At 37.8% G+C, this 13,353-nt stretch overlaps 4 protein-coding genes across 5 annotated transcripts in view; 2 read left to right on the plus strand and 2 right to left on the minus strand.

The window, feature by feature from the left end:
- Window positions 1–1,504: 1,504 nt before the first annotated feature.
- On the minus strand, window positions 1,505–3,780 carry LOC134676878 (chorion class high-cysteine HCA protein 12-like). 2 transcript variants are annotated; one of them, XM_063535263.1, is made up of 3 exons: window positions 3,672–3,763; window positions 1,747–1,787; window positions 1,505–1,716 (listed from the first exon to the last, which is right to left on the minus strand). In XM_063535263.1, the coding sequence occupies exons 1-3, from the start codon at window positions 3,720–3,722 to the stop codon at window positions 1,527–1,529; spliced, it is 282 nt and encodes a 93-aa protein (XP_063391333.1). In that variant the 5' UTR covers window positions 3,723–3,763; the 3' UTR covers window positions 1,505–1,526. The 2 variants fall into 2 exon arrangements, with proteins under 2 accessions (XP_063391333.1, XP_063391332.1); XM_063535262.1 differs by having other exon boundaries at window positions 1,505–1,787; window positions 3,672–3,780.
- Window positions 3,781–4,041: 261 nt separating this feature from the next.
- Window positions 4,042–4,676, plus strand: LOC134676877 (chorion class high-cysteine HCB protein 12-like). Its single transcript, XM_063535261.1, has 2 exons — window positions 4,042–4,123; window positions 4,262–4,676. Exons 1-2 carry the CDS (start codon window positions 4,076–4,078, stop codon window positions 4,640–4,642), a joined length of 429 nt encoding a protein of 142 aa, XP_063391331.1. The 5' UTR covers window positions 4,042–4,075; the 3' UTR covers window positions 4,643–4,676.
- Window positions 4,677–6,602: 1,926 nt separating this feature from the next.
- LOC134677116 (chorion class CA protein ERA.5-like) overlaps window positions 6,603–13,353 on the minus strand; it is a 35,729-nt gene continuing 28,978 nt past the window's right edge. Inside the window, exon 3 of the mRNA XM_063535572.1 lies at window positions 6,603–6,905. Coding sequence (XP_063391642.1) covers window positions 6,677–6,905 — 229 coding nt within the window. The 3' untranslated portion in view covers window positions 6,603–6,676. The remainder of the gene's footprint in view (window positions 6,906–13,353) is intronic.
- LOC134676743 (chorion class high-cysteine HCB protein 12-like) lies at window positions 9,626–10,270 on the plus strand. The gene is made up of 2 exons (XM_063535127.1): window positions 9,626–9,673; window positions 9,830–10,270. The coding sequence occupies exons 1-2, from the start codon at window positions 9,626–9,628 to the stop codon at window positions 10,208–10,210; spliced, it is 429 nt and encodes a 142-aa protein (XP_063391197.1). The 3' UTR covers window positions 10,211–10,270.

Genomic DNA, 13,353 nt, shown 5'->3' on the forward strand with positions numbered 1-13,353 from the left:
TCATCTGTAGATTCTTTGGCGGCTGCTGGTCGTTATTTCTATGCGGGTCTTGGAAATGCTACCATCCTACGCTGTCTAAATGAACCACATAGCTGCCGGCCTTTCCATATAATGGGATCCAGGGTCTATTCTTTGACTCAAGTCAATGAATATCTCTACGCTGGCTTGCTAAGTGGCGATTTAATGCGCTGTTCTTTAAGAACGGAGAATAGCTGCATCAAAACGCAGAACATGGGCTCATTTGTTATGGGCGTTGCCAAAACTGGAAGTAGGATTTCCACCGTCACTTGGGATAGCCATTTATGGAACTGTTCTTTAAAAACTAATGATGTGACCGATTATTGCGATTCTGTGTCTTTAAAATACAGCAACCCAAGAGGTATAATAGCTTCGTTCGATGGCGTATTGTATATACCTACTAATGATAATGGTATTTACACATGCAAATGGGCGAATAACAGTGACTGTTCTAGCTCTGGAAATTTCAAAAGCACCCGCAGTATAGCCTTTGCATACCGGACATATCATCTACAGAGCCGTTACAGGAATGAGGATTTGACTTGTACCTGGCAAAGCGATATTATGTGCCCTCCGACTCTTACATACTACAATGCGCAGCAGAGAGCTCTGTTGGAGATCCATGTCAAAAATAACAGATTGTACAACGGGTTCGGTTCTCTCGTGGACACAACTAATGCTGATGAGGGCAGGTCAGGAAAGGCCGCTATCTTTGCGATGGGGCCTGATGGTCGAATCTTGGTATCAAATTCGCACAAAAAAGAACTACTACATACGTCGAGCCTCTTCGCCGGGAGTCCTGTGTCTGGTGCAGGAGAAATAGTCGTGAGGAACGGTGTTATTGAGAAACTGATCGCGTGTTCGGACCATTACCGGCCTGACGCGGACTTAAACCGGCAAGTGGTTGAGTCGTTACGCACGCAAGGGTATACGGATCCCATACATTTACTTGAGTGTGGAGAAGACGAATTAGACTATAGTACAACAAAAACTAACAATTTCGTAGCCGTTTTTTGATGCAGTATTATGAAATTCTTTTTTTTTATTATTATTTTAGAAGACCCTTATTTTATTTGGACCTTCTACTTGACTACTACGACTTCTCTAAAATACTCATTGTACGAATATATATATCGTAGCTAAAATTTATATTAAATTGTTATTCATATGATACATATATTATGATATGATAGATAGTTTATTTAACTACATAATTTAAATAATTAGTCATAGTGATGTGGTTTTTAAGCATTGATAATTAGTTGTTACTGTAAAATACTTTATTATTACACTTGTTTATTTTTGTAAACTAATTACAAAAACATGAAGAAGAGAATTTCTTTATATTACTTATCAGGATTATTTCTGTTAATAAAACTTAGTTATCATAAGGAAGGTATAACATCTAAAATAAAGCGTCATGGGATCCTAATTTTGCTCTTTATTTCCAAACAAGTTCCATCTGTTCCTTTCTCACTAGACTAGGTTTTAGATCGTCGAGAAAAAGGTTAGTTGCATCCGCATCCGCACTGTCCGCAGATGGAGACGGAGCCGCAGGCGGGCGCGCAGCCGCTGAAGCAGACGTCGCCGAGCACGGGCACGGCGCCGGTGACGCAGGTGGTGCCGCACGCGTCGATGTCGCCGGCCGCGCTCACCACCCCGCAGCCCTGCCCGCCGTACGAGCCGCCGCTGCCGGAGCTGGAACCGTAGCTGCTGCCGGAGCTGTACGAGCGGCTACCTGAGCCGCAGCAGTTCTGGCTCAGCACGGACTAAAAATAATAATTATTTATTTTAAAAATGTATGATAGAATCCAAGCACGGTGTTCCTCGTACATTTAATATATTCGATATGCATCAAGAAGTCAGCGTTAGCTAAGCGTGTCGTTAAATATGTAGGACTGTACTGTAGGTAACTATAAAATACTTGCTTTATCGACAAATCTCAGTGATAAATGATAACTAAATGAGTCATAGTACCTAAGCATTGAGTTCAGTGGCGGATTTCCCATAAGGCACAGTAGGCCCGGGCCTAGGGCGGCGAAATATTAGGGGCGGCAAATTGTGACAAAAAATTCGCTGATGATAACAAAAAATAACTCAAAACGCCAGGCCAGGCAACGAATTCTCAAAAAAATGTACATATAGAGGGAAATGCTTGAAACACAATTTTTGACTTCGTACCTAACTTTATTTGGACTATCAAAACATACCAAAAGCAAACATATCAAAAGTCCCCGGCCGTAGTAGCCCTTGAGCCGGGGGAAGAGAGGGGTTTGAAGGTCACATTTTTCAGTTATCGGAAACTATGCGTTCTAACGACGTGATGATTATACAAAATGAAAGTTGTTTAAATTTGCTACAAGCTACAATTTTTACGATATCTTGAGGGCCCTCCACACTTGTGCGCGAATCGCGGCGCGGAGCCGCGAACGCGAGTGTGACGTCGATTTCGCAGATTGTTGACGCCTTCGCGCCTTGTTCCCCATTTATAGGGTTCCGTACTTCAAAAGGAAAAAAACGGAATCCTTATAGGATCACTCGTGCGTCTGGCTGTCCGTCTGTCACAGCCTATTTTCTCCGAAACTGCTGGACCAATTAAGTTGAAATTTGGCACACATATGTAAGTTTGTGACCCAAAGCCATCTTTGGACGTGTAACGAAAATAAACTAATTTTAAATATGGAGGGCATTTTTGGGGGGTAGGTAAATGAGAAAATTTAAAAATAAAGTTTTTCAAACTAGATCGTGTTACATAATATGAAATCAAAGAGCTCATTGTAAGAAGCTCAAATATTTTTTTTTATAATTTTAGGATAAATAGTTCAGCAGTTATTCAAGAAAATAGGCAAAAAAAAATGTATTTCTTACGTTATCTTTTTTAGATTTTTTGAATGTTTTTGTAGGTAGGTACATAAAAAGTCAATGTTATTGGTAAAACTGTCTAACTGGTAAAATTGGTAAAAGTATTTGCTTATTTTTTTCGTAAAACTTATTTTTTAAGTTCCTATGATCTTGTCATGTCAAGGACGTATAGTTTCAGAGATATAATAAGCGAAAAACCGAAAAATGTGACCTTCAACCCAAAACCCGCTCAAGGGGACTTTTGATATCCTTCACCTCCTAACGAGTCCAAAAAAGTTACTAAGTTAAAAATGTGTCCCAAGCATTTCCCTCTATACCTTTCTGTTGCCTGATCTAAATGTAGTCAATATGATGGGTGCTGATGCTGAGAAAGGGGCAGCTACAGGGCTTGGGGCCTAGGGCGGCAAAGACTGCAAATCCGCCACTGATTGAGTTTGAAATACGATTGGAAAAAATCCTCTCAACCATCGCTCGGCTGGCTTCTGTGTTCAACACTTTTCAACAATTGAACAAGTTTTTTTAAATATTTTTATGTAATCTTGTAATGTAAAGATGTAGCATCAAAAATAAAAATGGTACTTCAACAAAATAGATTATACATTACGACAAAGAAAATTGTAGACGTCGTCATTATAGTTATAATTCAAATTCAATTCAATTATGTTTGACTAAAAATAAAATTACGCGTTTTGGCAACGCACATTGAACAAAACAAAACTAATTCGTTTCTGTATTGTTATTTATGTTAAAAACGTCAAAAAAATATATTTTATTTGATGAAAAATAATTACCTGAATCAGGCAGAGCTGGAGACAGAGGACGAACACGGTGAAGGGAGACATGGTGCTGTTCCTTAGCTTTCAAACTTACTTTGAAACTATAATTGCTCTTGTAGCTGGTTCAGCTTTTATACTAAAGCGGTTTCAATGGAATGTTGAAAACATTGATAACGCGAGCACGTGGTTGAAAATCAGTGTTTCGTCTTTTAAATAGTATTTTCCTAAAACAATGAGGTCTGAGCTGATAGTGACTTCAAACGTGATCAATCACAAGCTGCTGAATTAATTGTTATATTTAATTACTCCATTGTTTTAAATCAAAGGAATTTTCGTGTGTTGATAAAAAATCATTTATAAACTAGGTCTGCAGAGCGAAGAAACATTCTAGTGAGAACTTCCACTGTGAACAAGTCAAAATGGCGTTCAAGGTTGTGATCCTCTGCGCTTTCGCCCTTCTGGTCCAGGTAACTTTATAACTTTTCTTATTTATTTCTTGGAAATAATTAACGTATCGTGTAATTAATTATCACATTGCTTTTTATTTAGCAAATGCTGTTTTAGCACTCTAAATTGCATCATTTTAATATTGTTTTGTGTCGCAGTCCATCTCCGGTCAGAGATGCGGCTGCTCATGTGGCAGCTCTACGGGCTCCATCGGCTACGGCAGCGGCAGCTATGGGGGCTCCAGCAGCTCCGTCAGCGCCAACTCCATCGCCATCCAGAACAGCGGCGGCGACCTCCTCGTCACCAGCGTCGGCCCCATCTCCCCCTCCGGCATCGCCGTCTCCTCCGAGCTCAGCCTGAACGGAGACTTGGACGTTAGCGGGCAACTGCCGTTCCTGAGCGCAGTGGAGTTCTCTGGTAACTACGACACCAGCGGCTCGGCGTGCGTGGACTACAGCTGCGGCACCTGCGGGAACGTGGCCATCACCAGCGTGCAGGGCGGCTCCGGCTCCAGCTGTGGCTGCAGCTGCGGACGCTAAGAGCACGTATATCGACGGATCCTATAACTTCAAGTTATTTTTGGCTGCCTAACTGCATACTTGTACATGTACAATTATGATGATCCATTAAATTTTGATCAAAGAAGCATTTTCTTTATCTTAGGTTTAAGATTTTTTTTTAATCTGGCATGTCTTAATATGGACTCCAAGTATCCCTAAGTCATATCATAACTGCTTACAAATGTTTCCTACATTTGATAAAATAAATTGTTAATAAACTCATAAAGCGCTGTGTTAAGAAGAAAGACCCCTAAATACATATTAAAATTGTTAGTTTATTAAATCTCTGAGTCTCTGACGCTACTAAGTTGTTTTAGGTATATGAGTTAGGTACGTGTTTCACGTGTTTGTAGTTATTGACTTAAAAAATATTGCTAAATAGGCCTCAGATTAAACAGGCTTGCTATTTAGGTACATATTAACTTCTACGTAGACGACGCTGTTTACGCAATCACAATACCTACTCGTATTAATAGTTTTAAGGATTGTTAAATTGTAATTCTTTTGTGTGATAATTTAATATATATTTTATATCAACCTGCATTTTACAAGGTACTAAGTGCATAGTTTTTTGATTAATTCAAAATCAAAAATCATTTATTGTCAGGCAACAAAGGGCCTTATGTGCAATGCAGACTAACATACATACAATAATTGTAAATAAATAAAAATAAATAAATATTATAGGATAATTGTAACGATAGAAACTAAAAATCGTTTACTTAGGTGATCAACAGATTTTTGCGGCGTCACCTGCTTTGATGTAGGATTTGGCAGATTCCCACAGAACCGAACCGCCAGTTACTTATTCTGTGGAACCACCTCAATACGACACCCTTCGGCCAGAGATCCGCGCTTGCGATGGCGTCAAGCAGTGGCCGCGGCACGCACCACGAACAACACGTTAGTAATATAATCTTTATTGTTTTTGCTCAATGCACCGAAGTACCTGACTTACACTACATTGACCTACTAACACGAAATACCTAAGATACAAGTATTACTCGTAAGTTAGGTACTTAGTTAAAGTATCGATGTAAAATATTATTTATTATGTTAGACCCAGTTTCAATTTAAGCTAACAAGATTTAATATTTTATGTTGACTTTTTAAATAATTTGTATATTTACAATATTTAAGTATTCTTTATTATTTAATTGTATTATGATTGTCATATTTTTTGGATATTATTCAATGACATAAATATCTTATCTTAACATTTCAAGACTGTTGGTCAAGGTCACAGTTGTACCTACTCGTAATATTTTATAGTCATTAGGTATGACGTGTGATATACAATAACTCCTTTTCTGCGCAACGTCATGACTACGTCACAATCATTCGTCATATCGTCGCGTCATCAGCACATCGGTCACATAAGTTACGGTGACTGCTTACCATCAGGTGGGCCATATCCTTGTTTGCCACGTACGTGGTAAAAAAAAACATAATGCGTTTACAAATAAATTTCCACTAAGAGATAAGTGGATCGTAATTTTTTCCTCATGAAATCCTTTTACTTTTGTCAAAATTAAATGCCAAACGCCATCACCAAACAGGTTTATTTATATAAATCTTTATTTCAGATTTATTTTACAACTATACCATAATGTAAGGATAGAAACAAGATTTTGTAAAAATACAGCCGAACGACAACACTCAAAATTATTACTAGAACTTTGCATGGGTAGTACTTTACGTAGGTACTTACTTTCACTTCAGCAGGTACGCACTACGCAGTTAATTAATTATAAGGTAAAGGCCTTAGACAGGTAGCTATTATTAATTACCTTTGAAATGATTTTGCATAGATGATTTATATTGCGATGGTCTTAGAAGTTGATTTATTTGAGTTGGTATATTTGATTATTACGGGTATACAGGAAATAAGTTACAAAATCAAGGATTCCTAAAGGCACTGAGTTAAAAAACAATTCTTGTGTTTTTTTTTATAATTGCTTTATTTCAGGACACGTGTACAATTGAATCGGATAATCGTTGAGAGTGAATAATTTAGTTGCATCCGCATCCGCACTGTCCGCAGATGGAGACGGAGCCGCAGGCGGGCGCGCAGCCGCTGAAGCTGACGGAGCCGAGCACGGGCACTGCGCCGGTGACGCAGGTGTTGCCGCACGCGTCGATGTCGCCGGCCGCGCTCACCACCCCGTAGCCCTGCCCGCCGTACGAGCCGCAGCTGCCGGAGCTGGAACCGTAGCTGCTGCCGGAGCTGGAACCGTAGCTGGTGCTGGAACCGTAGCCGATGCTGGAGCCACTAGAGCCGCAGCAGCGCTGGCTCATCACGGACTGAAACATATTGCTTGTTAATTATGCGCCGAAATTCTTTTTCATTGCTGTGTTAACAAAACATGCACACTAACATAAGAATATTATGACGTTATTAATAAACGCGTTACTGGCCTGAATTAGCTATGAATCGTTTGTCTTTCTAGTTTGTAATTTAACTGGTTTGGTTTGACGTAAATTAATGTATTTTTTTTCTTTCTTTTCTTTATCTGTCATTTTGACTTATGTATTTGTAAGAGAAGGATACAACATAATTGAATGAATAAGGGGGTTAAATTCTAACCCTCTTATTCATAAAAAGTTACGGACCTGATTTAGTTTAATTATGTTTTATTCCGTTCTAACAAATACATAAGTCAAAATGACAGATAAAGACAAACGATTCATAGCTAATTCGGGCCAGTAATGCGTTTATGATAATACCATAAGTACCTATTGATAGAAATAGGCAAGGAATTATTTAAGCTTATCCAGTGCTCCTTGCCAAAGGACTCAATATTAGGTATAATAATTATGTTAAACTTTAACGGCAGACTTAAAATAGAATTTTAAAACTACAGACATAATTATAACAGCGCCATCTGGTCTCATTATCAAAAAATACTGCTCGTATATCCTGCCCCCCTTCCTCCCTTCTTTATCTTTTGTAGAAACCCACATCATTTTAAGCGGCTTACCCATACTGTACATAATTGAGAAGGAGCATACATACCATAGCATACAATTCGTGTGGACAAACACAAACAATTTCTCACCCCATGTATCCGTTTTTATGGGTAAAACACACCCACTCTCTTTAACTTTAAATTCCCTTTCAATTCCTATAAATTAAAAAAAAATAAAACAATGACGGATCTCGGGGCAGAAGAAGTCCAAAACGGAGATGGCGGGACGACTTTGACACATTTTGTAAAGAGTGGCGGGAGTGTGCATCAGATAGGACCAAATGGCGGGAAAGAGGGGAGGCCTTTGCCCAGCAGTGGGACACTCCTATAGTCTAATAAAAAAAACAATAAAGCAAAGTAAACAATAGTCGAGTACAAATATCAATACAATCAAAAGTACTTACCTGGATCAGGCAGAGCTGGAGGCAGAGCACGAACACGGTGAAGGGAGACATGATGCTGTTCCTTAGCTTTCAAACTTACTTGAAACTATAATTGCTTATGTAGCTCGTTCAGCTTTTATACCAAAAGATTTCAAAGGAATGTTAGGAAACATTGATAACTTGAACACATGTTTATATCAAGTTTTTGTCTATTTGAGCTTCGCCAGGACAATGGGTCCTGATAATGCGTCAAACGTGTTTAATCGTGAATGTTATTTTTAATTGTTCTTTTGTTTTTTCAAATTATATCAAAGGCAAAATCGAATAAACCGCAATTTTTTTTAGATTTTGGCGATTATAACCCTAATGCACTAATGCAAAAGTTTTTTTCAAAACAGGCACTCATACATTTTTTTATGGAATATAAATATTTTGTAGAACGTGGCGGTGATGAATTCCATATAAATTACCTACCTAACCCTAATATTATAGCTAAGAACTGATGTAAAATTATAACATTTTGAAAGGCTTTATCTCGGAAAATATTAGATGTACAGAGACAATTCTAGTGTCTTATTGCAGATTGCAGCAAATTTTGTCTACTTTAAAAACGCCCTAAGGAAGTTACTATCAAAAGTAGTACTTTAGGGTTATAATGGCCCAAATCTAATAAAAATGCGGTTTATTCGATTTTTGACCAAGTTGCGTTCGGCGCTCGAGGTCACAAACTTGGGTTATTCATTGGGCCAACATCATAAACAAGCCTGCAAAAAATCAGAACTACCGGATTTGACGCAAACGCAAAATGTATAATTTTACTGTATTAATCGTTAATAGATGGTTTTTTTTTAAATTTTTTTTTGAAAAAGCTTAAGCGCAGTACTATTCTTATTTTACACAATTACGAGAAAGGAAGATGTTAAGAAGTGATATAACAGCGAAGAAAAGCAATCGAGTTGTTGAGTTTTTTGTATGTTACAATCCTAGTAAATTAATACCTATAGCATAAAACGAAACCTACAGCTGTCACTGAACTTTTTTCTGTTACAATTCCTGTTTATTGTTCAATTTAGGTATTCATTTTCCACAAGAAAACATAACATGACGAGTCTACGAAAACGCATACGCAGTTAATAGTCAGTTTCTAGTATATATAATATATGCTTATAGGTAAAATTGTATAATAAAAATCAATATAATTTTTACCTGAATCAGGCAGAGCTGGAGACAGAACACGAACACGGTGAAGGGAGACATGGTGCTGTTTCTTAGCTTTCAAACTTACTTTGAAACTATAATTGCTTATATAGCTGGTTCAGCTTTTATACTAAAGCGGTTTCAATGGAATGTTGAAAACATTGATAACTCGAGCACGTGGTTGAAAATCAGTGTTTCGTCTTTTAAATAGTATTTTCCTAAAACAATGAGGTCTGAGCTGATAGTGACTTCAAACGTGATCAATCACAAGCTGCTGAATTAATTGTTATATTTAATTACTCCATTGTTTTAAATCAAAGGAATTTTCGTGTGGTGATAAAAATTCATTTATAAACTAGGTCTGCAGAGCGAAGAAACATTCTAGTGAGAACTTCCACTGCGAACAAGTCAAAATGGCGTTCAAGGTTGTGATCCTCTGCGCTTTCGCCCTTCTGGTCCAGGTAACTTTATAACTTTTCTTATTTATTTCTTGGAAATAATTAACGTATCGTGTAATTAATTATCACATTGCTTCTTATTTAGCAAATGCTGTTTTCTTTTGCAAATGCTGTGTTGCAGTCTAAATTGCATCATTTTAATATTGTTTTGTGTCGCAGTCCATCTCCGGTCAGAGATGCGGCTGCTCATGTGGCAGCTCTACGGGCTCCATCGGCTACGGCAGCGGCAGCTATGGGGGCTCCAGCAGCTCCGTCAGCGCCAACTCCATCGCCATCCAGAACAGCGGCGGCGACCTCCTCGTCACCAGCGTCGGCCCCATCTCCCCCTCCGGCATCTCTGTCTCCTCCGACCTCAGCCTGAACGGAGACTTGGACGTTTGCGGGGAACTGCCGTTCCTGAGCGCAGTGGAGTTCTCTGGTAACTACGACACCAGCGGCTCGGCGTGCGTGGACTACAGCTGCGGCACCTGCGGGAACGTGGCCATCACCAGCGTGCAGGGCGGCTCCAGCTCCGGCTGTGGCTGCGGCTGCGGACGCTAAGAGCACGTATATCGACGGATCACTATAACTTCAAGTTATTTTTGGCTGCCTAACTGCATACTTGTACATGTACAATTATGATGATCCATTAAATTTTGTTGCTCAAAGAAGCATTTTCTTTATCTTAGGTTTAAGATTTTTTTAAATCTGATTGTATTAATATGTACTACAAGTATCCCTAAGTCATATCAGTCGCTTTCGTAAAAAAACACTGCTTACAACGAAAAATTTGATAAAATAAATTGTTAATAAACCGATAAAGCGCTGTGTTAAGAAGAAAGACCTCTATATATTAAAATTGTTAGTTTATTAAATCTCTGAGTCTCTGATGCGACTAAGTTGTTTTAGGTATATGAGTTAGGTACGTGTTTCACGTGTTTGTAGTTATTGACTTAAAAAATATTGCTAAATAGGCCTCAGATTAAACAGGCATGCTATTTAGGTACATATTAAATTAACCTGTTCTACGACGACGCTGTTTACGCAATCACAATACCTATATATATATTAATAGTTTTAAGGGTTGTTAAATTGTAATTCTTTTGTGTGATAATATAATATATATTTTATATCAACCTGCATTTTACAAGGTATTAAGTGCATAGTTTTTTGATTAATTCAAAATCAAAAATCATTTATTGTCAGGCAACAAAGACCCTTATGTGCAATGCAGACTAACATACATACAATTGATACAATAATTGTAACGATAGAAACTAAAAAACGTTTAATCGGTGATCAACAGATTTTTGCGGCGTCACCTGCTCTGATGTAGGATTCGACAGATTCCCACAGAACCGAACCGCGAATTACTTATTCTGTGGAACCACCTCAAATCCCTCAATACGACACCTTTCGGCCAGAGGTCCTCGATCTGCGTTCGCGATGACGTCAAGCAGTCAAGTGGCCGCGGCGAGCACACCACGAATGCACCCAAGTACTTAACTTACACTACATTGACCTACTTACACGAAATACCTAAGATACAAGTAGGTACTTAGTTAAAGTATCGATGTAAAATATTATGTATTATTTTAGACCCAGTTTCAATTTTAGCTTACAAGATTTAATATTTTATGTTGACTTTTTAAATCATGTCCCTTCGGCCGCGTACGCAACCAGAGGTTCGTAACCAGATGCGATCGAATACTTTTTCGGTCTTGTACGAAACCGGTTGCGATCAAAAACTAATTCCGTCTTACCCGTAACCAGTTACGATCGAACACTTCTCGTTCTTATACGAAACCAATGTCTGGGCCATCTAGCTAGTCTAGCTATAGGTTTTTTCAAAACTCAATATAACATAATATTGTCTTCGGTTACCGCGATTGTTATTCATGAAATAAAACAACTGAAACGGATTATATCGCGTGTACTAAACTTTAAATATATATTCCCAGAATGTTGCGGGAGGCTATTGAGATCAAAAAATATCCAAACTTTAACAGGGAAGATGGCTTTTCTGTACCACCTGCTTGGGATCCAGTAGTTCATCTGATTAAGCAGCAAGCTAGACATTAAGACTGGGACGGCTTAGTATCGGATGGTGTGGACAATACTGTTTTGAAAAAATAAGTCCCGCCGAGTTTGTTGGCCGGTTCTTCTCGGGTCAGAGGTGTAGGGTGGAACCGGTGGTAGATGGTTTTTTCTTCTTTTTTAGTAAAAATAAATAAATAAATTAAAATATTTAAATTCTCCTTACAAAATTATTTAAAGCCTAACAAGTTCCTTTTTAGCCCTCGCCACGTTGCGGATTTTCGATGGAACTAATTTATTTTAATGGCAATTATTTTGTTTGACATCCGACATTGAAAGTCATTGAATGTCACCGATGTAAACAAATCGAAAATGATTGTAAATATTTCAGGATAATAATAGATTTTGCAATCAAAATGCCCAAAAAAATTCACACCGATGCTAAACAAATAATTTTAAATACATTAAAATACTTGCGACAGAAAAAGGATACGGGATTCAGTAGCATTCCATTAAACAATGTTGTGAAATTATTTGTTGACATGACGGGTACTGATTTTCATAGTGAGTTTGTAATAAACTGGTTAGTTTTGTACTAAATATGAATATTAATTATTAAATTATTATTTTTCTCATTTAAGGCGTCTTTAGTGCTATAATCAAAAATATTTATTATAAGAATGAGCCATTACCACCACGAGTGACTGAATCTGGTAAATATATATACGGAGGTCGAATATTTAGAATCAAATTATGGCGGATAGGTAAATTATTCATACTTAATTATCAACTAAACATGCTCTTTCGATTGGGTTTCGATTGGGAAACATACTTCTACAACTCACATGTACATAATTGTATACCTCACTCGCTCTTGCACGATGCCAATACACACTGTCCCGACTATTCATGACGTACACGTATTGTTGCTATATGTAAGCTGTTTGTAGCGACATTATATCAGGGCTAAAAAAGAACTTGTCAGGCTATAGCTAATTTATGCTCAGCCCCTTGGGCAAATGGGCATGTGCAAACATTTTGTTTGTAGTTTGTTTAGAATTATCAAACATCAAATCTAAAATGTGAATTAAATAGTAATATTATGCCAAAATTTTATACAATCAATGTAAGTTGTAATTAAAATTATAAATTATTTAATTAATTAATTTATGTTCAGCCCTTCTGGCGTGTGCAAGCATTTCTTTTTTGTGAAAATCTATATAATTTATATGTGGGTAGTTTTGCGCATTGTATTTTTCTTGGAGGTAATTGTACTTTTGCCTCAGTCCACCCGTGACCATGAACGCTGTAAAGTGTTTGAAACGTCGGGATTTAATTTAAAGTTTAGTACACGCGATATAATCCGTTTCAGTTGTTTTATTTCATGAATAACAATCGCGGTAACCGAAGACAATATTATGTTATATTGAGTTTTGAAAAAACCTATAGCTAGACTAGCTAGATGGCCCAGACATTGGTTTCGTATAAGAACGAGAAGTGTTCGATCGTAACTGGTTACGGGTAAGACGGAATTAGTTTTTGATCGCAACCGGTTTCGTACAAGACCGAAAAAGTATTCGATCGCATCTGGTTACGAACCTCTGGTTGCGTACGCGGCCGAAGGGATCATGTTTGTATATTTACAATATTTAAGTATTATTTAATTG

Source organism: Cydia fagiglandana, chromosome 25 (genome assembly GCF_963556715.1).
Source record: "Cydia fagiglandana chromosome 25, ilCydFagi1.1, whole genome shotgun sequence".
Classification (NCBI taxonomy): Eukaryota; Metazoa; Arthropoda; class Insecta; order Lepidoptera; family Tortricidae; genus Cydia; species Cydia fagiglandana.

Coding starts and splice junctions, on each gene's coding strand:
- LOC134676877 (XM_063535261.1), top strand. CDS start 4,076: ATGGCGTTCAAGGTTGTGATCCTCTGCGCTTTCGCCCTTCTGGTCCAG. Junction 4,124..4,261: donor CTTTCGCCCTTCTGGTCCAG/GTAACTTTATAA, acceptor TTTGTGTCGCAG/TCCATCTCCGGTCAGAGATG.
- LOC134676878 (XM_063535262.1), bottom strand. CDS start 3,722: ATGTCTCCCTTCACCGTGTTCGTCCTCTGTCTCCAGCTCTGCCTGATT. Junction 1,788..3,671: donor TCCAGCTCTGCCTGATTCAG/GTAATTATTTTT, acceptor TATTATTTTTAG/TCCGTGCTGAGCCAGAACTG.
- LOC134676743 (XM_063535127.1), top strand. CDS start 9,626: ATGGCGTTCAAGGTTGTGATCCTCTGCGCTTTCGCCCTTCTGGTCCAG. Junction 9,674..9,829: donor CTTTCGCCCTTCTGGTCCAG/GTAACTTTATAA, acceptor TTTGTGTCGCAG/TCCATCTCCGGTCAGAGATG.